The 26,068-nt window shown below is 40.5% G+C and overlaps 1 protein-coding gene across 2 annotated transcripts; it reads right to left on the bottom strand.

Moving 5' to 3' along the window:
- Positions 1–25,571, bottom strand: MFSD1 (major facilitator superfamily domain containing 1). 2 transcript variants are annotated; one of them, XM_043874894.1, is made up of 16 exons: positions 25,294–25,571; positions 22,898–22,950; positions 21,889–22,001; positions 20,266–20,308; positions 19,894–19,961; positions 17,546–17,654; positions 13,167–13,269; positions 11,019–11,117; positions 10,384–10,495; positions 8,992–9,048; positions 8,501–8,657; positions 7,211–7,308; positions 6,495–6,607; positions 4,069–4,116; positions 3,049–3,106; positions 1–600 (listed from the first exon to the last, which is right to left on the bottom strand). In XM_043874894.1, the coding sequence occupies exons 1-16, from the start codon at positions 25,463–25,465 to the stop codon at positions 597–599; spliced, it is 1,407 nt and encodes a 468-aa protein (XP_043730829.1). In that variant the 5' UTR covers positions 25,466–25,571; the 3' UTR covers positions 1–596. The 2 variants fall into 2 exon arrangements, with proteins under 2 accessions (XP_043730829.1, XP_043730830.1); XM_043874895.1 differs by lacking the exon at positions 1–600 and having other exon boundaries at positions 3,045–3,106.
- Between the last annotated feature and the right edge of the window lie 497 nt (positions 25,572–26,068).

Here is a 26,068-nt window from a genome sequence, read left to right as displayed (position 1 = left end):
ATCATGTCCGTAAGGGATTAGGGTTCTCAGTAACAGAGAAATAGAGAGGCTCAAAAAGGTCAGCAACCTCTCATAACTAAAGAGAGGAGAACAAAATCTGCTATATGTGGAAATGAGACTTCATAAAAGTATCTTTCAAATATCCCCTATTACAAAAGGGAATGCCTACTAAAATGCCATTATTTATCCTATATAAAACATCCTTTCTATTACTTCAAAAGCTTTTTTTTTTTTGCTTTAAGATTAAAAAAAAAAAAAAGGCCATATCTTTAAGATACATTTTGTGAAAATTATGTCAATACAATATCCAAAGGTTTCCATTATCTACTGTCCTTACTCAAAATCACCTGCATGTACCAGGTGCAATTTTGTCAACTTCACCACTGATAAGCCTATTCCAAAGCAGAATTTTTCAGCAATACAGAAGACACAGTCCCCACAGTTATGCTTTAAAATAGTTATATTCAAAATATAAATATAAAATCTCTCCAGACTATTATTTTTCCTAATGACTAAACTCTAAATTTAAAAAAAAAAAATGGAGGTTTTCAAACCAATGATGTATGCAGCCCATTCTCATGACACAGCCATTCTTCTCATCTGTAAAACACAATATAATATATTATCAAAAAAGGGAGGGGAAAACCCCACAAAACCCCATCATTACAAAATCAAAACCATAACCACTATAAAAAACAAGCAGTGTCAAGTATTAAGTTACACATTTTGCTGGATAATCTTTTCACTCCTCTTGACCATAAAAGCAACACAGGATCAATGTAGAAAATTCAGAAAATATAGAAAAGAGAAGAAAAAAAAAAAAACTCTTCTAATCCTACCATTCAAATGGAATTAGTAATATCTGGGGATTTTTCTTTCAGCCTTTTTCCCATTATATACAAGTAATGGATTTAAGAAATACATATGCCTGCATACTTTTTCTTGAATAAAATTAGATATATTTGCATTTTTACCTTTTGTTTACTTAACATATGGCAATGTAGAGTATCTTTGACTTTAAAAATCCTTCTAAAACATGATTTTAACAACAACAACTATTTACAGAAGTAGAATTACTATGTTAAAAGGGAATTTGAGGGAGTTCCCTGGCAGTCCACTGGTTAAGACTTCACACTTTCACTGTTGAGGCCCTAGGTTCAATCCCTGGTTGGGGAACTAAGATCCCATAAGCCTCAAGGTGTGGCCAGAAAAAAAAGGAATTTGAGACAACCAAGAATCAATCTCCAGAAAACACAGCCTTGTTCAGCCTATTTCACAGCCTATTTCAGCCTACTCAAAATTCATAAAACTTACATGGTATATATTTACAAGCAAATTTTTTAAATCATAAAAAATTCAGTATCTAAAAAACTAGAAATAACAAGAAAAACAATCATCAGGAGAAACTATCTGCAAATAGTATGACTGATAAGGGATTAGTCTGCAAAATTTACAAACAGCTCATAATGCTTAACAGCATCAAAACAAACAACCCAATCAAAAAATGGGCAGAAGACCTAAACAGACATTTCTCCAAAGAAGACATACAGACGGCTATTAGGTACATGAAAAGATATTCAACAGCGATAATTATCAATATCGATAATTATGAGAGAAATGCAAATCAAAAGTACAATGAGATATCACTTCACACCGGCCAGAATGGCTATCATCAAAAAACCCACAAACAATAAATACTGGGGAGGGTGTGGAGAGAAGGGAACCCTCCTATACTATTGGTGAGAACGTAAATTGGTATAGCCACTATGGAGATCAATATGGAGACACCTTTAAAAAAACTAAAAACAGAGCTACCATATGACCCTGCAATCCCACTCCTGGGCATATATCCAGAGAAAAACATGATCCCAAAGGATACATGCACCCCAATGATCACTGCAGCACTGTTTACAATAGCCAAGACATGGAAGCCACCTAAATGTCCATTGACAGAGGAATGGATAAAGAAGATGTGGTACATACATATCATGGAATATGACTCAGTCATTTAAAGGAATGAAATAATGCCATTTGCAGCAACAAGGATGGAACTAGAGTGTGTCATGCTGAGTGAAGCAGGTCAGACAGAGAAAGAGAAGCACTGTATGACATCCCTTATATGTGGAATCTAAAAAAAAATGATGCAAATGAACGTACAGGACACAGAGAAACTCACAGACTTAGAAAACAAACATGGCTGCTGGGGTGGGTGGGGACAGTTAGGGGGTTTGGGATGGACAGGTTCACACTGCTGTGTTTAGGATGGATAACCAACAAGGAACTACCGTATAGCACCTCAAACTCTGCTCTATGTTATGTGGCAGCCTGGATGAGGGGGGTTTAATAGAGAACGGACGCTTGTGTATTTATGGCTGGGTCCCTCACTGTTCACCCGAAACTATCACGACATCGTTAATTGGCTACATCCCAGTATAAAATAAAAAGTTCGGAAAAAAAAAATAGAATCACTACTATGGTTCAGCACACACTTATGGAAAAAACTGATTGAACCTAAATTAAATTCCACACTATATACTTTAATCTGTTCCAAGTAAGAGAATACAGAATAGCATGTTAGTACCAGGAGGAAATAAAAGATTATCTTAACTAGTTTATCTCAACTAGATAATAAAAGATTATCTCAACCGTCACAAAGAGTTGGACAGGACTGCACAACTGAACAACAACAATTAGTTAAGAAAAAGAAAATATGAGAAAGAATGAAAGGGTAAGCCTAGCACAGGAAGTGAGGACAAAGCCCTCTCCTCCAATAAATTACAAATACTGCAGGCCTCTCTCTCTCTTCTCTCAGAAGGAAAGTTAAAGCCCAATTTGCTTTTTATTCCCTTCATTTTATTTTAACCTTTGATATCCACCCTTTAAAAATTTTCTAATACAAACAAGAATAATGTTACAGTAGTCCCAAAGATAATTGTTAGCTCTCAAAACTCAAGAGACTAATTTCTTAAAAGTCTAAACCCAATCTTGAAATAAACTGCTAATGCTTCAAGATTTTCAAAATAAAGACTTTTCTCTTTCAATACTTACTCTTCATGAGAAAGTTTCGTTTCTTCCCTTTTTTTTGCAGAATAATTTAGGTTCCCACCTAAAATACATACAAGTGTGGAATTTTTTCAATATAACTATCAGCAGTAAAATTCAAACATGCATGTGCCAATGTGCACGTGCACATATACATCTTAAAGTAACAAAAAAGCTATGGAAGGTGAGAAATAGTTTATCTCCTGAAAACTTCCCAAGGGGGGAAAAATGTTTTTTAAGAACCCTTGTATGATACAAATAATCACTCCTTAATGTTAGCATTTTTTAAGAAATTTGGACTTATGTATTGCTCAAGGTTTTGGGACACTGTACTATTAATAAGCAGTAAAAATTAAGAGACATTAAAAGAAATGACCTAAAATTATTTAAACATCATATATAGTCATCCTTCTAAATACATGACAACCCTTAGGGGCAAGCCAGTTTAGAAAAATTAATAAAGATAATATAAAAATTTTATTAAGGACAAAAAATAAAAAAACAAATATAAGCAAATGAAAAAAAATCTGAATTTCTCATTCTGTTATCAAACACTTTCAACCTTAAAATGCAAACTTCAGCCATAAATGTGTTTACTTCTCATTTTTTAAAAATATAAGACACAGGCTAAAACAGTCCTCAGAGTTATACTTTAAAGTATATAGGAAAGACTTCAGGTTACTTTTTTTAAAAGTCATACTTCTTTATGATAATATAAAAATAACATCTAACACGAAACTTAAACTGAAATGACCAGCAAGACAGAACAACGATTTTAATAAATAAATGTGAAGGTCCAGAATACATAATTATATGCTATGAAGGAAAATGTGTTTCAACACTATAAACAGAATGTTACTACATGAACTAAAGCACTGGCCTCTACAGGGGCATGGAGACAATCCAAGGGCCCCAAACAATTGTCCACTGTGGTTGATATTTGGCAGAAAACAATAAAATTCTGTAAAGCAATTATCCTCAATTAAAAAATAAATTAATTTTTTAAAATACCTCAACTTCTCTTACCTTGGGCACGATTCACCACGTAGAGTAAGACGACAGCTAAAAGTGACACTGGAAGTGAAAAAAACATAGGGTCCTTAAAAACATGTACTTTTCCCCAATGGTTCCTAGGTAATCATAATTGCAACCCCATGGACTGTATGTCGGAGAAGGCAATGGCAACCCACTCCAGTGTTCTTGCCTGGAGAATCCCAGGGACGGGGGAGCCTGGTGGGCTGCCGTCTATGGGGTCACATGGAGTCGGACACAACTGAAGCGACTTAGCAGCAGCAGCAGCGGACTGTATGTAGCCCGCCTGGCTCATCTGTCCATGGGATTTCCCAGGCAAGAATGCTGGAGTGGGTTGCCACTTTCTCCTCCATAAGATCTTCCCGACCCAGGGATCTGGAAGATGGGTGGATTCTTTACCATCTGAGCCACCAGACCAGGGAAGTCCATTAATTCATATACAGCCCACTATTTAAGAAATAATTTTATATATTTTTAAAATGTGATGTGCTAATTTTGAGATAAAATGCATTCAGGCTAGTCACAGCAATCATCTGCAAATGCCACACTTTAAGTACAGTCTTTATTCCTATAAATGAAGTCAGGTAAAATTATCAGTGGAGTATACCATTTTATTTATTTACTTTTCCATTTATTTTTATTAGTTGGAGGCTAATTACTTTCCAATATTGTAGTGGTTTTTGCCATACATTGACATGAATCAGCCATGGATTTACATGTATTCCCCATCCCGATCTCCCCTCCCACCTACCTCTCCACCCGATTCCTCTGGGTCTTCCCAGTGCACCAGCCCCGAGCACTTGTCTCATGCATCCCACCTGGGCTGGTGATCTGTTTCACCCTAGATAATATACATGTTTTGATGCTGTTCTCTCGAAACATCCCACCCTCTCCTTCTCCCACAGAGTCCAAAAGTCTGTTCTGTACTTCTGTGTCTCTTTTTCTGTTTTGCATATAGGGTTATCATTACCATCTTTCTAAATTCCATATATATGTGTTAGTATGCTGTAATGTTCTTTGTCTTTCTGGCTTACTTCACTCTGTATAATGGGCTCCAGTTTCATCCATCTCATTAGAACTGATTCAAATGAATTCTTTTTAATGGCTGAGTAATATTCTATGGTGTATATGTACCACAGCTTCCTTATCCATTTGTCTGCTGATGGACATCTAGGTTGCTTCCATGTCCTGGCTATTATAAACAGTGCTGCAATAGTATACCATTTTAAATACAACTTACTGAAGTATAAAAGACATCTTGGTATGTTATGTGACATTTTCTTCAGATGAACACAATTTATGTGTAAGGTGAACACATTAGTGGAAAAATACTGATTTATGTTTGCAGTTTTCAGCAGTTTCCTAATGCTTCCTATTTTTAACCAATGTATCATTAAATAAATGATTTATTGGTAAAATTAAATAACAGGACTAACAATAAAAACAATTCAAAACAGACTAATGAATAAACCGTGAGTGCTCAGCCCTAAGCCACACTAATGTCCACACCTTCACACCAGGTGACATACTCAGGACCCTTCAAATGGTTTCACTCTAAAGCGGAAAGTGTCTTGCTTTTTAAAAACAAAACATTAAGTATTTATGAAACAGACAAGATGAGTATGAGATCTGGGTGACTTATTCTGTGTCGCTTTTTTCACTGAGAATGTTTTTAATGTTCATTCACGCTGTAACATGTATCTATCTGTACTACATTCTTCTTTGCACTGTAATTAAAAATATGTAACATAACATTTACCACTAAAAAAACAAATATTTAGAACAGAATAGAAAGTAGATTCTATTGCTACCTTTATGGGTAGGAATCTTCTGAAAAGTGCCAATGAATCTTCACAGAGCTGAAAAGTCACTAGCTGGAGCAGGAAGTTACCGTATAACACGGGAGCTCAGCCCCGTGCTCCGTGGGTTTGGGGGAAGGAGGTTCAAGAGGGAGCGGACCTACATATACTTATGACTGATTCACCAGCTGCACCGCAGAAACCAACAGAACACTGTAAAACAGTTATCTCCAGTTAAAAATAATTTTAAAAACTGAGAGATCAAAAAAATAATAATAACAACAACAAAAAAAAATCACTAGCTGGGAAACAGATGCACAGGCTAAGAATTAGGCAAATGTGAGTGCAACACTTTAGGCATTTGGTTTTTAAAAGTGGGGAAAAGAATAACAAAACAAAAACCTAGAAGTATAAGTGATGACGTGTGCATGCTAAGTCACTTCAGTCATGTCTGATTCTGCAACTGCATGGACTGTAGTCCGCCAGGCCCCTTCAGGTTCTTCTGTCCATGGGATTCTCCAGGCAAGAATACTGGAGCAGGTTGCCATCTCCTTCTCTAATAAACAAGGACATTCTGCCACATATTAGAAGAAACTAAATGTTGCCAGGTGGCATACTTACAGGAAACACAGGCAATGAAGAAAACTTCTAAAAACAAGTATCCCCGAGTATCCAAGATCATTCCAGCAATGATGGAAATGACCGCCAACCCAAGATTCTGAATGGACTGCATGCTACAATTTAAGAAATTAAAAAAATATACATATCAATTCTAAAGTCAGCATACACAAAATAGCAAGTCACTATAAATAATCATATGAATAAACCACATATTATCAATGCTAAGAGATGTTTTCAATCAGGAATGATCTGATTAGATTTTTTTTTCCCCATGACTGTTTCTACTACTTAACTTTAGGCTCACAGGTAAGGGAATCTGCCTCAGCAAGGGCAGGATGAATGTGACACCTTTCTGCTGAATGAGACAAAGGCCTAAGTGAATGCCAACCACAGATGTGGTTCCCCGCTTTGGCCTTTTGCGCCAGAGACGACAGGAACCCAGCGTCTCACCGAGAAGTCTACAGATAAACAGGCAGTAGGATGGTCAGCAAGCAATGCCCTCTTACAGGGTGTCTTATCGCTAGTTCTATTAGGGGCTTGGTGCATTGTTTTGCCACAATAATAACACAAATAGATTAACAGACTTTTCTGGTTATTTCCAGGTTCGGAGCTGTCCCAAAAGCCTGAAGATGACTAGATTCAAGAGATTTGGACTTTTATAAGATAATTAAATTGACACAGCAGGGAGAGACATTATATGACCCATGTGCACTTACAAGCCATATGCAGTTCCCAGCTGATGTTCAGGAACCACAAACGCCACCATTGGCCACAAGGCACAGGCAAGCAGTGAGTAGGAGAGTCCCAGGAGACACTACAGGAAGCAACGCAGAAAAAAGCAGAAAACTCACATTTACCAAAAGGTGATTTTCCTTTGATGCAGATTAGCAAGAGTGACATAATAACAAACACATACATATCCACACAAATTGCATTACAAAATAACTAGGCTAAAAATTCACATTCAATACAGAAGGGTCCTGGCCCCTCACTAACAGTATTCCTCCAGTGACAAAATACACCAAGTAAGAAAATAAAGCTAATTTGCAAACAGTCATTACCAATGTCTTAGGCAAGCTAATGTTCCAGTATTCATTAGGAATTACAAATTAAGCAATCATGGTAACATCATGCCAGTAGCCTATTATCTTACCTCTGGGTCATCACCACCCATCTAGAGAGCCGGGCACAGAACCAGTAACCACCACTGCTCGTTAAACATCACCTACTGCTAACTTTTTCTCCAATTAAAGAAGAAACTTTATGATTTAAGCTAAAATAAGATCACTCATCATTAATCCCTATCAAATTGGCAATAATTAAAACAATGCCAGTGTCCAACATAGCAAGGACGCTATTAATAAAAAAACAAACACATTCATATATTATTGGTAAAGCTCTAAATGGGTAGAAAGTCATTACAGGAGAGGTTTCACAGCATCCATCAAGATGTCCAGTGTGCAAAACCTCTGCTCTAGCATTTCTACTTCTAAGAATCCATCCCACAGACTTCTCACCAAGGGCACAAATATATATATTCACAATATTCTTTTATTAATGGGTAAGAAATACAGCACTTCAGCCTTAAAAAATGACATTTTTGATGAACAATAACAAAAACTTGATGAATTCATCATGACTCTTTGACCTATTAAGAGTCAGAGACAAAAAAAAAGTGTAAAATCATGGATACTGGGCTAAATGATGGAATGACTTCTCTTAATGAAAAATGCATGGAACTAACAGGCATTTTGGCTTTTATACGACTATTTTATTTCAAATTCTCTATTAGCATTGAGAGTATTATGCAGCCAAATGAAATCAAAAAGACTTTATGTATTAATGACTGTTATTTATATACTTTAAAAATAGTTATCCTGTGGAAACTGAAGTCAAGTCCCTGTTTCCCCACTACCAGCAGCACTGCGGTCAGAAGAGCTGAGCGCGGCTCCCGCCACAGGCTGCTCGGCCCTCCCTGGGCCCCTCAGCGTCAGCAGCCACGTTACCATAGCAATCCAGGGGTTCCACAGCGTGAAGGCCAGCATGACGTGCGAAGCAAGTGTGGTCACCACTGCACACAAAACCCAGATGATGTTCTTTCCTGTTTTATCCACCAGAAGCCCAAATATTGGGGACATGGGAGCTGATATTACATATACGATACTGCCCAGAAAATACAAAAGATACTTAATAAAAGACATCACAGCAAAAAAAAAAAAAAAAAACCCAAAGTCCTTAATTCTAAAATTCCTAGCTCATTTAACATTCTTCTAAAATGGTCATCAGTAAATAGAAATATAAAGAGATAAAAGTGATCCAAGATTTCGCTGGTTTTCAATTAATGCAAAGATGGCCATTTTCAGGATCAAGACCCAAGACAGACTTGGTTTCACACTGTAGACATTAGCTCACTAAGTCTTTTCTGGCTCTAACACAGGGTTATAATGAAAGACCCACACTGAGCATACAGTAAGCATTTACAGAATTAATGGAATACCTGTTAATAGCACTGGCTGCCTGGGAGGAAAATCCAAATTTCTCTGTAAAGAAAACTCTAAAATAAAGAGAGAGAGGGGAAAAAAATAAACCATTTAGAACTATTCTGTTTTTGTAAAAATAAAAGCAAAATAATACTGAATAAAATAGTCAACTTCTCCTTCTTTCTAAACTGTTTTCCCATCTTATTTGATATTCATCTTCGAGCAACTGGCTAAAGCTTTAGTATTTATGTAAGTACTTCAGCAACTAAATAAAATACACTGATGCCTAATTTTTCCTCTTTTACGTATACAGAAAACAATACACACAAATTTTCAGAAACCCAAATGTATTACTATATGAAATCAAGATGGCTTCTTTTCCTTAAAAGCAATACTTGATGCGTCCTTTGCTAAATAATGTAAAAGGCTCCTCTCTCAAACTGTAAAATGAAAGACTGAATTTAAGGGTTATGATTACAAAGATGCTTCTCCACAAACACATACACTGCTCTGTTTAAGTGACAATGAAAGTCGCTCAGTCCTGTCTGACTCTTTGCAACCCCATGGACTATACAGTCCATGGAATTCTCCAGGCCAGAATACTGGAGTGGGTAGCCTTTCCCTTCTCCAGGGGATCTTCCCAACCCAGGGATTGAACCCAGGTCTCCTGCAATGCAGGCAGATTCTTTACCAACTGAGCCACAAGGGAAGCCCACTCTGTTTCAGTAGGTGCCTACAAAAATACAAAGGAGGTAGGAGATAAAGCAAAGAATTTGATTTAAACCCTGAACTTGAGTCTGCTAGAACTACAGACCTAACAAATGGAGATGTGCCTTGTCACTATGAGCTAATACACTGTCTCCTTTCTCAGTAAGAGACTTCCTAACAAAACAATAAACAGGAAACAAAGAATTCAAATCCAAAATCAAGCATTGAAATAAATTAGTATTGTGAATCAAAAACTGTAATTAGGTATTTCCTCAAAAACCTGATCCAAGTATTAAACCAATACTAAATCTTAAGCTATGGCTTCCTGGGTGGCTCAGTAGTAAAGAATCCACCTGCCAGTGCAAGAGACATAAGAGACGCAGGTTCAGTCCCTGGGTTGGGAAGATCCCCTGGAGGAGGGCATGGCAACACACTCCAGTATTCTTGCCTGGAGAATCCCACTGTCAGAAGAGCGTGGCGGACTACAGTCCATGGGATCACAAAAGAGTCAGACACAAGTGAGTGATTGAGCAAACAAACCTCAAGCTAAGAAAAACAGTTGTATCCCAGGATGTAAAACAATTTCTATGAACATACTAACAACCAGAGAAGCAAAATTTACAGCTTAAAAATTTACACTTGTATGATTAAATTTTCATTATAATTTAGCCAACAAAAATGGAAGGCTAGAAATTACTCACTTTCCAAGTCCAATGAAAGGGAAGATAGCGACATAATAGCAGACGCAGATGATAAATATAAGCCACAGGGGTAAGGAGAAGTCCTTCACGTCAGTTAACTTGATCACTTCACCTGAAAGGAGAAAGGAGCGATGTTGTCAGTGCAATTCTGCATTTCTAAGTCAGGATTCTTTCTCTTTTATCACCTGATTAACTTTTGCAATCCAGTTAAAAAAAAAACTTTTCTCAGTAAATTAGTAGAATACAGCTTTGGGGATAATTTTAAAAGACAACAGAAAAATGTAAAATCTAAGATTAGTATCTATCTTCTTCCTCTCCTCCAGGAACACTTATCATTTTGCAAATATACAAAGTACAATCAAGAAGGTAAATTCTGCCAAAACCACTTACAGGGGAAAAAAACTGTATCCAAAACTTTAGACAAGTGGAAATAGATTTGGAAATAAAAGATTTAAATCGACTATACATTGATATAAATTTTTAAAAAGTGTAAGTGGAAGAAAAAGATTTAATAAACATGTATTATTAAGCCTCACTGGGTTTACAACATTACTATTAAGAACTTACCTCACTGTAAATTATCTCAAAAAGGCCATAATTCCCAAAAGCCTAAGTTTTCTTGCATTCAGACTAACCTGTTTTTCCTTGTTCTTTGTGAAGGATTCGTTCTGCTCTCTGATCCAAGTAAGCAAGAGCCAAGGCACAGACAAGTGAAAGAATACATGTTATACCCCCTATAATATAAGAGAGAGAGAGAGAGATTTTTTTAGAGAACCAAGATGAAGGTTCCTAAAAGGCAGCACTTTATATTAACAGCAGAAAACTTAGCCACAGAAAGGGATGGCATCTGGATGCATATATGAAAAAAACTACAATTACTAAACCAGGACAGAAGGAAAGGAAGTGCAAATGGGAAGCACTCAACACATAACAGTTGCTATTACTGTATATTAATTATTTCCCAGTAGAAGGCTGGAGACTAGAAGGAAAAGGCTAGAACGCACTAGTCTAGTCTTATAATCAGAATACAGATTAAAGAAAGCCGACGACCAGCTAGCAAATTAGTCTGAATTTCTTAATTCAGTCTAAGCACCCATTATTGATGGATACCGGGGCAGGGGAATAGGATAGACTTGCAAAAGCACAGTCTGACCTGTGAGCAGCTCATGTTCCTTCTGACTCCTTCCCAAGTCTAACCCCCGCCCCTTGGCAGGCCCAAGGGCACCAGCCCTCCCAGAGCACAGCCCACTCACTCTCTCCTCCATGCAGTCAGCATTACTCACCGAGGCTGACTCATATCATTAAAGTGAATCAGAATAGAGAGTGAAGAAAGTTTACGCTTCTCAAGATTTTAATAAAAAGAAGTTTAGTAAAGCTAATGAATCTTTAATTGGCTGATGCAATACAACGTAATATGAAAGACTGCAGGGTCAGGAGACGTGGGTTCTGCTTCTGGCACTAACAAGCTGATTGATCTTGGGCAAGGAATTTAACCTCTCTGGGCTTCAATTTTCCCATCTGTAAAATAAGCAGCTTTGACTTGATGGCACAGATCTTTCCTGGCTCTAAAATTCTTTAAAATTTATTCTCGAATTCTCCATCATGGAGGGAACTAGAAAGAATACTGAAGAGCATTTGGAAGTAAGAAAAAGCTTTTGAGAGGCAAAGGATTTGAGAGGGAGGGGAAGGGAGGAGGGATCTCTAGGAACAAGCTGCCTGTCTAGCATTACCTCTCACTACACCCCAGTTCGATTCCTGGGTTGGGAAGATCCCCTGGAGAAGGGATAGGCTGACCACTCCAGTATTCTTGGGCTTCCCTGGAGGCTCAGGTCGTAAAGAATCTGCCTGCAATGAGGGAGACCTGGGTTCGATCCCTGGGTCAGGAAGATCCCCTGGAGGAGGATATAGCAACCCATTCCAGCATTCTTGCCTGGAGAATCCCCATGGACAGAGGAGCCTGGCAGGGGCTACAGTCCGTGGGTTGCAAAGAGCCGGACACAGCAGTCCCTTCACCAGCCTGTACCAAGGAACTGTAAGGAATAAAAGATGGCACAGAGCCTGTAGCTCGCCACCCACAAGTCTCCCCAGGGCTCTGCAAGCAGTCCTCCACACCCCACGGGGCTCAGTTAGACAAATTTACCGCACAGAGAAGCACAGCTGGTGAGTCAAGAGAGTCTCATCCGCTTCTCACTGACCAGCTGGCAACCAGCACGACCGAGGCTTAGCCACCAGCACTTGGGGCCAGAAGTGATCTATGTGGCTGAGTCAAACAGCCACACTTTTACAGAAAACTAAGACGTGGAGATAACTTCCTTGTCCAAGATGAGTCAGGACCAGAATCCAAACTCTGGGCTCCCAACCTGGTAGGTTTCTAATCACATCCTATCACCTCTGACATCTACAAAATCAAAGTTTCATAAGCAAACTGAATTTGATCGAAGGGAACAATTCTCCCTTTTGCCACAGACTATTAATGAACACCTTACAGGGAGGTATAAACCCCTTGACTGTTTTTAGATCTCACGTATACTCTCATTTGCTCATCGCAACAACACTGAAGCACCCATGGGACAAGATCCTCATTTTAAGAAAGTGGAAATAAAAACACAAGTGGGATGAACGATGCTACTGTGTTCACTGTGTCTAATTAGGTCCAAGAACTCGTGAATTGTGCAGGCACAGCTATAACCAAGTGGTCTAACCTGGGTTCCCCTCTCTGTCACACCACTTTGCGTAAGAAGCTTTCAGAAGAGACCAAAAATGGGACTTCAGGATTCACTAACCGATCATAAGTGTGACCCCAAGGGTTGTGTGACCAGCAGAACCCAGTGAAGCTGCAACCTTAGAATACAGCCATCCCATGAGGTTCATGTTGACTGTGCTTCCCTGGAAGAAAAAAAACCATCATCATTTTCATTTGTATCTGTCCTGCTTGAAAAAAAAAGATGTGAGTAGCTTAGAGAAATAGGTATAATAGGGATCATTAAACAACAGATAATTAAAAAAAAAAAAAACACTACAAGGAAAAAGAACAACCTAAGATAAAGCCACAGCTAAGATTACTACACAAAACTGGCAATTTATAGAAAATGCTAGTATTCAGAACAGCACAGTACGTCTAGAACTTCCTAGTAGCCCAAACAAAAACAAAACACAAGTTACAGAATTTACAGGGTACCCAAGACAATAATAAACTGTGGCTCAGAAAAAGCACAGCTTTTCCTGATAGTGACATCTGGGGAAAAAATTCATCCTCTGATTGTCCTTGGCGTGGCGAGCTGTCGTGTCTGAGTCTCTGTGGCCCCATGGACTGTAGCCTGCCAGGCTCCTCTGTCCATGGGATTGCCCAGGCAAGGTTACTGCAGTGGGCTGCCATTTCCTTTTCCAGGGGATCTTCCCGACCCAGGGATTGAACCCAAGTCTCCTACAAGTCTCTTGCATCGCCGACTGATTCTTTACCACCGAGCTACCTGGGAAGCCCATTATCAAATAGCAATACATGTTTCCTTAAAAAATAAGGAAAAAATAAAGCATGGAAGGAGAGTAGAAAGGGGCGGACACCTTGCTGAGAATGTGACTGTGGATTGAGAACTTGAAGGAAGCTGTGGGGCCGCCCCGGGGAAAAGCGCAGCACTCCAGATCGGAGACAGCAGTGCCCTGGCCCCGAGAGGGAGGCCACCTGGCGTGCTCAAGGCAAGGAGCACAGAGTCTAGAGCAGTGTAGGCGAAGGAGAGACAGGAAGAGATGAGGTCCTCAGGGAGGAACTGGGGGGAAGGCAGGCTACTGGTAATCAAAGAACTTCTGGATTTTACTGTATGAGACGGGAAGCCACTGGGATTCTAAGTAGAGAACTGGTACAATCCCTTACATTTTAACAGACTCACTCTGCCAGCTATATTCAAAACACCCTACAAGTGAGGATGACACAGAAGCCAGGACGTTGGCTGGGGGTTGCTGCCATAATGAAGAAGAGAGATGACGGTCTTGGACTGGGGAGACTGGTAGAGGACACAATGAGAAGCGATCAGATTGCAGATACACTCTGATGGAAAAACTGACAGGATTTGCTACTGGAAAATATGTGGAGAGTTGAGCGAGTGGTAGGGAGTGGTTCCCAGTGACATCAGTTTTTGCCTGAGAAACTGGAAGAAAAGAGCTCCTCACAACTGAAAAGGAGAAACCTTTAGCATGAGCTGGTTTGGGTGATGGGAGGTGGAACAGCAAGAGCTGGGCTCTGGCTGTGTTGAGTTTGATATGCCTACGAGACATCCACATGGAAATGTCAGCAAGAAAGCTACACGTGAGGGATGGAATTCAAACGAGAGGCCTGGACAATACAACTTCAGGAGCAAAGGCATGCTATTTAAAACTTCAAAACCAGGTAAGATTACCAAGGAAGTGAGTGTCAAAAGAAAGGAGAAGGTGTCCAATGACCCAGCCCACATTACAGGTTGAGAAGACTGAGATGGACGCAGCAGAAGAGGAAGCAAGAAGAAAACGATGAGCCTGTAGGGTCCTTGAAGCCAAGAGAAGAAATCAAGGAAGTGTTTTAAACACCACTGCTAAGAAACATTACTGAGAAACGAATGGGTCCTCAACCAGATTCTCACAGCAAAGTGCACAAGTGGCTATTTCTCACAAAACGGTAGCCAGTGGCACTACTCAGACGAGCATTAAGGTATAAATGAAGACCTACCAGAAACTTTCCTCAATATCATCGAAAACACAAGCCTCTCAAAGACATGTTGTCCTAATAACCCTTTAAATCTAAAAATGCCTAATGTGACCTGGCTTAGCAAGTACTCAATAAATATTTCTCGAAATAAGGAAATTTTAAAAGTAACAAAGAAGAACCAAAAGGCTGCTGGACTTCCAACCCCCAGGCAAGGCATGAAAAATAACAGAAGTGAGAAGTCCACTGCCTGAAGGGTAATGGTAACAGCCCAAGTGTCTAAAATCAGGCAAACTCCCAACTCAGCCAACAGAAAAATCATGATGAGGTAAAGCCGGAACCTCCACGATCCTTCTGAGTAAGTGCAGAGACATAAGAAACACAAAAAAAGACTGAACCTCCATCTACCCCAGCAGCTCTGATGGGCTCCTCTGGTCTCATGTGTCTCACAAGGACCCTAAATACACCATCCAGACTAGAGCCGAGCCACCCTGGCTGTTGCAGAGGTAGCTGCCTGACCTCTGCTTCACTCCACGTCCAGCTCAGGCCCCTTACCATCCGATAAGCCCTGCATCACAGAGGCCCCTGAGACACCTTTTGAGAAACTCAGGGCTCCTCAAGACGAAGGTGAATGGATTATTACCTAGTTTGTGACCACAAAGAAAAGAACCTGAAGATCACTAGTAACCACAGTGGCATCACTGAGAATGAGCCTTGCTCAACTGCTCCTATTCCCTTCCTCTAGGAGTTACTGGATGATGAGATCCACCAACTGCTATAGACATGTCTTGATTTGCACAAGATACATTATGAAGCAGCCAGAATGTCTCTGTGGATAAAATTTAGAAAACATAGAAAACCACACTAGTTATCAAAGGTAAAAAATTAAAGTAATACTTGGCTATTTCCTATCCAATTGACAAAATGACTTTTAAAAAATAATAGCCTGCACTATCAAAGCTACAGTAAGAAGGATCCTCCCATATCCCAAAGACAGAGATAGAAACATCTCTGAAAAGATAAGGTGGAAATATGTCTCAACAGTTCTAAGAAACCCAAACAAACGCTCTGACTCAGTAATAATTCCATTCCGAGCAATCTAGCCTCAGGAAACAATCAGAGATACAGACAAGTTTTGGAGTGTCACTGCACAACAGCTATATTTATAATACTGGAAAACTAGAAAAAGCCCACGTGTATAAAAATTAGAAATGTTTTATATATATATACAACACACATATGTGTAATATATTTCATAAGATGAAGCATTACATTAAAAATATTTCATTTGTACTGCATTTTTTTGTACTGGATTTCTTCCCTAAGACTATGTTCCAAGGATTTTCATGCCATTTTACAGTCTTTAAAATCTTTTTTTTTTTTTCTTAAATCTTGACTTTTAATGGCAAGAATCTTTTTAAAAACCTCCATTCATAAAGAGTTCATGAGAAAAAAAACCTAACAGGATTTGGGATGGCCAAAACACCTTCCAGGTTGAGTTTATAACAACATAATGTAGCTCTCCTGGGTACCCTTCTACCAGACCGCCTATCATGAAACACCGTGATCATTTCCAGGTTCCAAATGCTGGAAGGAGCATGACCACCCACAGTGAAGTCCAGAGAGGCGGGAGCACCAGTCAGGGAACTGAAACCCAGGCCACATGGTTTAGACACGCACAGGAAATGAGTATGTCTGACCAAGACCTTCAGATCTGTCTTTGTAGGCAAAATGCTAGTGCCTGACAGAGAAAATAAACACTCACTAGAAGGCAAAAGTCCAACAATCAGTAAAAGCTACTTGTGCAGGCAGATCTGGTCTCTACGGGAGGCTGAGCTTCACTAAGTTAATTGTAGTTGGGACTTCCCTGGTAGTCCAGTGGCTAAGATTCCATGCTCCCAATGCAGGGGACCCGGGTTCAATCTCTGGCTGGGGAACTAAGATCCACGTGCTGCAACTTAGAGTTCACGTGCTGCAAGTAAAGAACCCATGTGCCACAACTAAGACCCAGGGCAGCCAAATAAACAAATAATAATAAAAATAATGTATTTGGATGCTTTTTATAAAGTGACATGACTTTGAGAATTTGTTTAAAAAACAAAAAATTAACTGTAGTAGATGAATGAGACCTTCTTATCACTAGAAATGTGCAAGCAGAGCCTGGATGACCATACATAAAGACTTTCACTGCAGTAATGCCGAAAATGGGTAAAGAAGTTAGAGAATAAAACCTCTGTGATCCGTCTGTCCCAATGCTCAGAATCTCTGAACTAACGAATGCTCAATTAGCATTTGAAACTGCTTCCTCTTAGGTGAAATAAGATTATAAATGCCTTCACTTAAAGGTAAATGGTACATTATGGTCTAGAAAAATATATAAAAAACCAACACAACTTGTACACAAATATATTTCATCCTGTAATCTTTAAGACACGGTTATAAGAGTCAATCTTTTGCCTCCTATTTGGCTTTGTTATCTGTCATACTTACAATTCTTGCCATGCTAAGTTGGAGTCCAAACACCAAGTTTAACTCTTTGCCTTTAAACCAGCTCACAGCATATGTATTCTGGGCAACTGCTAAGGACTCCCCACCAATCCTAAAATAAGGAAAGAAAAGTCACAGCTTTTAAAAGAAATACCATAGTTAGCAAGGCAGCAGGTGTAAAATTTTGACACTCCTCCTGTCAAGAGGTAGTGTCTACGCCCCTCCTCTGAATCTAGATGGGCTTGCGATTGCTTCAAAGAGTAGAAGGTGGTGGAGGTGGGGCTGGGACATAAGAGGGGGTATCTGCCTTTTCACTGAAACGCTCACACTTAGAACCCTGAGCCACTGTGTAAGGCGTCCAGCTACCCTGAGTCCCCCACACTACGAGAAAGCCAAGCCACACAGAGGGCCACATGCAGGTGCTCCAGTCGGCAGAGCCAGTCCTCGAGTGACCCCAGGCCAGGCTCCAGACATCAGGTGCAGACACACCGTCCACACTGTACGCAGTCCAGATTTCTACCCACGAAGTCCACCATGTAAGGGTTGTTTTGTAACCGAGCAGATCTATGGGGCCTTCCTGGGACAGGCCTGTGCCCGTATCCTCTGCTGCAGCTCGTCTCTGAAGGACACAGATAATAGTATTTGGTACGAATTTCCTGAGCTGTGTTGCAGATGTGAAAACTGCTCCCACTAAAAGGAAGTACTCGGTGACCATGAGCACACAGCCCAGGAGCCTAAGTCCGGGAGCCGAAGGACTGACACAGCTAACCCGTGACACCACCCTACTGCCTCCCGTTATCGCCACCCATCATCAGCCAATAACAGAATTGCACACGAGCTGATCAGGTACCCTGAGACATCCCCGCTTCGTCCGTCTTTCAAAATGCTTTGCCAAAACCCTTCCAGGAGCATGAAGCTTTTTAGGGCATGAGCCACCTCGTCTCCTTGCATAGCCCTGAAATATACCTTTCTCTGCTCCAAACGCCTACATTTCACTGTACCTCACTGTGCAGCAGGCACACAAACCTGTGTTCATAGTTTTATACTGCTACGTACAGGTAATTTAATATGCTGCGATGACAACCCTGCCTGGCAATAAAAGGAGTTTGAGCTACCACATCGTCATCTACGCTGTATAAAATGCTCATCCGGGAAGAGTGGTCCATACTTTGTGAAAACACACAGATTCACACTTTTTAGGCCAGTATCTTCCATATTTGACATTCTCCTACTTTCCAGATTTTAATTTTCCTTCTGCAGGTTCTAAATATTGACCTTCAGGTAAGAGATTCCTCTTCTCTGCATTCAAACACTGAGTCCTCCTCACCACTGTCCTCATCTAAAAATATTTCCCCTCTTCTATGAATCCAAATCCTATATGGATGGCCATTTCTGATCACACATCTACCTCTGAGTCCCTTTCACATTTTAATAAACCATTTTTCCCTTCTCCCTCACTTAGAGCACTTTTGGGGATGTCACCTATGGCTACAGGTCCCTGGTACCTGTAAAAAGGGTAAGTTAGGTTGTCTGCATCCCTCCAGGCAGGAAGCCCAAGGCTGAATTGAGAATGAGCTTACAGAACAGACACTGAAATTCACTGAGAGCTATTGGTCTTTTAGTAATCTGCTCATTAAAGTCTTTTCAACATGATTCAAAAGGACCTACACATTATCCACTAAGAAACAGCAAAATGTACATTAATCACCAAGCTAGAAATTGATGGTCTACATTTTTCTACATGAGGTTTAAATCACAGTCTTCAACACAACAGAAAAGCAAAACACCTAAGAAAAACATCATCTCTGGAAAACTATTTAATATTCAAAGCCTATACAGAGTTAACTGTCACCACTCAAAATTCTTGCTTACTGTAAAGGAAAATTAAGACAACAATTGAGCAGTTGTGTGTGTCTGTGTGTGTATATACAGACACACACAGACACACACACACATATATATATAGAGAGAGAGAGAGAAAGAGAGAGGTAGATTTCAAGAATTTGAAGTAATTCTCCAGAAGATACAATAATATATTTTGGCAAATCTTTAATAAATTGATAAATGAACACTAAACAGCAATGTGTGCATGTGTTCAGTCGCTCAGTTGTGTCCAACGCTTTGCTCCATGGACTACAGCCCACCAGGCTCCTCTGCCCATGCAATTTTCCAGGCAAGAATACTGGAGTGGGTTGCCATTTCCTCCTCCAGAGGATCATCCCCATCCAGGGACCGAACCCATGTCTCCTGCAATTCTCCTACACTGCAGGCAGATTTCTTTACCACTGAGCCCCCTGGGAAGCCCCCCAAACAGTAATATGTTAAGACAAATGAAATTATGCATAACTTACCCAAACACAAACCTTCCCAATTCCATCAGCCAAAAAGCATTAAATATTCCACCCAGGGCAAAAACAACCTATAACATGGAATATAATGTAGGATCAATGAAAAAGAAAATTGAAGGAATCCAAAATAAGTAACACATGATGAAACACAACTTCTACAATGATTTTAGTGTTTCTTCTTAGTAAATCTGTGAAATTTAAGTATCAATGTTCATCTGTCTCGAAGCTTAAAATGGATTGTGCACTATGTCACATGGGTATTTGTGAACTCTGCTTAATTAAGTTAGGCTTTCACCAAACACATCCATGCTGATGGAAGTAGACAAGTATTCAAGAGACAGCGTCCACAGTGAATCAGTGAAGAATTTGTCTTACCTGCCCAATGCAAACAAAGCAACTAAAAATAATGGTGCCCCATCTGTTAGAAAAAGAGAAAGAAAGTGAATTAAGAGTTTATCACCAAATCCTTCAGTAATAATTCACTTTGGATTTCTTGGACTCCTCTGCATTCCCTCCAAAGGAAGAAAACTGAGGTTCTGGTTGGCCTCTGAAATCAGCAGCTTTCCAAGGCTGAATGTTAATCCATAGAGGTCTCTAATCCCAAAGGGATTCCAGAGGCTTTGATAAGGGCATGTCTGTTTAAGCCATTATCATCTCTTAAACAAAACTTGTTAAATAATCTTCAAGAAGTTCCCAGGGTTCCCATTTAAAAATGGACATTCTTCACAAATTTTTTTATTGAGTTCAGGGTTGATTCCAAGGAATTCTATTAAATAATTTTAAGTGGTTTTAATTCTGTATGCTGCTGCTGCTAAGTCGCTTCAGTTGTGTCCGACTCTGTGCGACCCCGTAGACGGCAGCCCACCAGGCTCCATCGTCCACGGGATTTTCCAGGCAAGAGTACTGAAGTGGGTTGCCATTGCCTTCTCTGCTAATTCTGTATAACCAAAAGCTATTTTTAAAAGGAAAAACAGGGACCATGAGAAATGATATAAATCTGCTTACTCTAACATTCCATACTCTGAATAGCTCATTAATGTTTCCCCAGAGTAATAAAATACCAGTATTAGGAGAGTCATTAAAGATTATATGAGTAAACCATCCTTCTGAAATCCAAGTCCCTCCAAAAATCCTTGTGCAATGGTCATACCACAGTCTACTGAAAGTTTTCCCAAAACAACTCATGATCAAGCAAAATCTTCATCACACATAAATGGCATCTGCTTCCTTCAAGTTCAAGCGAATTCTACCCCTTTAGACCAAGCCAGTTAAAGTCCTCCTTTATACACTCATCGAGGTGTTTAAAAGTTAGTCCCTGCGCTTAAACACATATGGTTTCTTCAATTCTTTTCACCACACATGGCTGGAAAGCACATGGTCATTTCGCCCTCTGCCTTCTGAAAATGTTCCAGACCACATCCCTCCTAAAGTCTCCACAAACAGCATATAATCATCAGGATGAAAACTGACAGAGCTAATAATGTGATGCCTTCCTCAGCATCTAACTGGAGTGGTCACAGAAAGTTTAATGCCTAAAGAAAGGCAGAAGAGAAAATCTCACTGGGGCTGGGAGAGGTAAACAATAAATACATGCCAAATACTGTGCATCCACCTCCCTCAATCCTTATAACCACCTTGCAAGGCAGGAAATACTATCCATATTTTACCAATGAGGAAACTGAGGCTCAGGAAGCTAGGAACAGATCAGAAGAACTAAGAAGCTGAGCAAGTGGCAGCAACAGAAACCAGAACCGGGCTTGCTGATTCCAAGTCAGGGCATAATTTACCTTTAGATAACTGAGTTTCCATACGCCATTAGCAGCATTTAACTGAAATACCAACCAAGTTTCAAAAACCAAAATCACACACACACACACAAATGTAGATTAACACACTCAATACACAAGTTTATTCAGTTCTTTCTAGAAATACTTAATCTAGTCTTGTGTTTTCTTAATAATCCTATTTACCCGTAAGTGAGATTTTTCCCAAGCTTACCGTATTCCAAATACTCGGTCTATCAAAAAGCCACCAAAGAAACACAAAACGACATTGGGCCAAGAATACCAGGCATACAACAGCATGAACTTCGTGGTATTCACCTGCATATCCTACATGGAAAGAAAGCAAAACAGTTTTTTTCAAAGCAGGTAAGTGTAGCAACTAACAATCAAAACATTCTTTCTGGTAGTGGCAGCATTTCTTAATCATTTACTGTTACTATCAGCTTTGGCCTCTACCTCCAGAAAAATGGTCACACCTGGGAACTTCTTCAGTCTGCAGTCATTTCAGAGGCTTCATGGAGTTCAGCATCTGTCAGCTCTTGCACTACGGGGATCACTTCTGCCTACATCTGCCTGTATCATCTACATTTCTATTCCCTGTGTGTTACCTGCTGTGGGGCTTCACCCATATGAAAAAGGACAATCTTTAGCATATCCTTTCCTCCTACCTCACTAATTCTTGGTCTTTTTCATTCATTCTAGAATGTGAAGGGCCAATCTGTGTATTTCTTCCTATCCAAAGGTAAAAAAAAACTTACAAAGGGAAAAAAAAAATCTAAATACATAGGAAACTGTAAATATCAAAAATACTGATATGGACAATCCTCTGGAATCAGTATCCACATTTTAAAAATGAAATAACAATTAACATATTTAAGAAAGCAAAATGCTCTCCTACCAAATCATTTGTCCTTCTGATGATTACACAGTGGGAGAGAGAAATGCCAACAAAAATTCACAATACTTTTTGGGTTGCACTGTGGAAATAGTAGTTATTTATCTAAGGTATGAAACAATATCAAGTCATAAGTGCCATAAATGAATTCTCTGTGGCCACTCATTCCAAGTCAAGAATACTCCTTGCCCTCACAGATTTGGTGACAACAGATGTTCAAATGGATTCATTAGACAATGTTTCGGACCATGCAATCTGAGAGTTGATACTTCAGCAATGTATCTGCTCCAGAGCCAACAAAAGAAACACAGATGAAAAGTCAACTTACCCGTTTAACTTGAATCTGAAGGGCAGCAGGATTATCATAGCAAAAGTAGCTGCCTAGAAAACGGAAAAGCAAATTTCTTTTTAGTAATACTTTCCATATAAAAGTTTCAAGTTGCAATTACTACTCCAATGGTGATTTGCAATGTTTATACTAGGGACTCAAGGAAACTGGAAACTCAAAAAAAAAAAAGAAACTAGAAACTCTTTTGGACTGCTTTCTTGTCCATTAAGACTTTCTAAGTTGCAGCCAAACAACCCAGAGAAAACATACCAAGTTATTTACAAATTATTAGCCTGCATACCGGAGAAGGCAATGGCACCCCACTCCAGTACTCTTGCCTGGAAAATCCCATGGATGGAGGAGCCTGGTGGGCTGCGGTCCACGGGGTCACTAAGAGTTGGACACGACTGAGCAACTTCACTTTCACTTTTCACTTTCATGCATTGGAGAAGGAAATGGCAACCCACTCCAGTGTTCTTGCCTGGAGAATCCCAGGGACGGGGGAGCCCGACGGGCTGCCGTCTATGGGGTCGCACACAGTCAGACACGACTGAAGTGACTTAGCAGCCTCAGCAGCAGCCTGCATACACAGCAAATACTGGGAACCTGGATTAAGAAGTTAATCAACAACTGTTTTTCCACCTTGAAAGTGAAAGTCGCTCAGCTGTGTCTGACTCTTTGCCACCCCATGGACTACACAGCCCATGGAGTTCTCCAGGCCAGAATGTTGGGAGTGGGTTGCCATTCCCTTCTACAGGGGATCTTCCCAACCCAGGGGTCAAACCCAGGTCTCCCACATTGCAGGAAGATTCTTTACCAGATGAGCCCTAGGGAAGTTGTTTTCCACCTTTCTTTCTTTTTTTTTCCACCTTACTTACATCCTGTTTCCTATGTCTATTGTTTTATTAGCATCTTCATGAAACAGCTATATTTTCCTTAAAGCTACCAACACACACACACATGAAAAATGTCAAAAACATCCTCAGCAGTTTCCTAGTAATGTTACCTAAAGCCACCACTTGAGTGCACAGGAATGGAGTTTAACTACTCTGACTAGATCTGTTTTCAAAATAAGAATTCTAATTCCACAAACAGTATATCCAAGATCAAATAACTCAGGAAATACACAGCCAGGAATGAAGAAAAATAAAATAGAGTTCTAAAAGGTTAAATTAAAACATAGTAACATCTTCTGGAGGGTCAGAAAGAAAGAAGTGGAGAGAGGTCAGACTTTTTAAGATAATAAAATCGACAGAGTTTTGATAGGCCACGAGATAATGTTGCCTCTGTTTCTCCACTAACTCTGTCTAGAAGTATACATGAGAAGCCACCAGTTCAAAAGAAATAAAATTGTCATTAGAAAAGTTATGACTCTGGCTTCTGAAACCCACTAAAGGTAAACATAAAAATCACTAAAAATAAATTGTTAAAGTAGGGGCAATTTTAAGTGTCTTGTGTTGTTCTTGATTTTTTGTTCCTAAACTCAGAACTTTATGAATCCTGCTTTAATGGCTGTAAGGAATATCAATGTCAGGCTTCAAAGTTAATGAATGGGCACCATCTTTCCACAAAGTGAGAAGAGGGGGAACAAAAAGAGATGCAAAGAAACTAAAGCCCAAAGCAGCCTCCATGCCTACTTATATATTCCAGCAGTAGATAAAGGTATCCACCATAAACCTGTTGATTACACCAAATCCAGCGAGTCCACAAAAAATACATTACTACTTTCACACCAAGCTGATACTGACATACAATGTTACTGGAAAAAATTAGTTGCTGGGACATAATAAGAAGATATTTTAAAAAATTATCTCCAGAAACTGCTTTCAGTCACCAAATTTCGTAACTGAAACCAAACAGCACAAGTCCAGTCCAGTATGATTGCTTCACATTAGCAGAGCGGAGGAGTAGGAGAATACATCTACCCACTGAAGCAATCAACAAGACACACTCATACATTTTACCAAAGAGGAAGAGAAACATAAACAACTGCCAACGAATACCTCAATCAAAAAGTTTAAAGTATTCTTTAAATACTACAAAGTATTTTTGGAGGCTTCTTTGGGGCAGGGGATTACATATTTCGCAATTCCCTCTAAACAAAGTGTCATGAGAGGAACCTTGACATCCAGGGATTCTCTCATATCTAAAGCCCCAGAAGGCAAATTGCTAGCTTTTGGAACTTCTTGCGAGAGCAAATGAGTAGGACAAAAGTCATTCAGCTCAGTCCCCTGACCCCCCACCTTCGGGACACTGAATAGCCTGCAACAGGGTTGAATGGGGGTCGCGAAGGTGGGGGGCAAAGGGGGCGGGAGGACCCTGGAGCTCAACGCAACTCCGAGACAGTCTGGAATTCCTTGATTTCCAGTCCCACCCCACCAGGCCGGCCGGCTCACCGAAGCCAAGGAAGCACATCAGCAACAGAACCACAAGCCGGTGCGCTAGGCGACTGGGGTCGCAGAGGGCCTGCAGCGCCCCGGAGGCAGCAGGGGTGGCCCGGGTGTCTCTGCCCGCCTCGTCCGAGCCGCCTGGCAGCAGCGCCCTCGCTTCCTCCTCCTCTTCCTCCATCGAGCCCGCGGGAGACCGAGAGATGACAACGAGTGCAACTCCAGGAGGAAGCCGCTGCCAGAGCCCAGAGCAAACCGTGCTCACGTGACCGCAGCCGCTCACGTGACGCCGCGGCAGGTCACGCAGGGATACGCTCATGTGAGTGGGCGTGGCCACTCGGTGGGCCGGGCCGGCGGGGCTCGAGGGGTAACGGCAGCGTGAGATTTTCACCCGGAAGTTTCTAGGCGGGGCGCCTCTACCCTTCCTCCGCAGATCGCCCTGTCCTCTCGTTTCCTGCCTTGCTCCGGCTGCCGACTCCGCGCCGCTCCTCCGGAGAAAGTGCGGGCCTCCCCTCAGGCCCTACTCCAGGCTCGTCCTGCGCGATGCCACCTGCGCGGAGGAGGCGAGAACGCGCGCAGCGCTCCTCGCAGCGTTGTTCCGCAGCCTTTTTGGCTGCTCTTAATAACACACGGTTGATTGAGCACCTTATGATGTGTCAAGTTACGTCTCAGGTGCTGGGAAAACTAAGTGGAATGTGACAAGCTCTCGGACCTCATAGAGTTCACAGTTTAGTTGGAGACAGCGACTGAAACCGATACCTTAGAGAACAGTGTGGTGAATGAA

This window comes from Cervus elaphus, chromosome 19 (assembly GCF_910594005.1).
Source record: "Cervus elaphus chromosome 19, mCerEla1.1, whole genome shotgun sequence".
Lineage (NCBI taxonomy): Eukaryota > Metazoa > Chordata > Mammalia > Artiodactyla > Cervidae > Cervus > Cervus elaphus.
The sequence above is the reverse complement of the archived record's forward strand: the minus strand, read 5'-3'. Positions and strand labels throughout refer to the sequence as shown.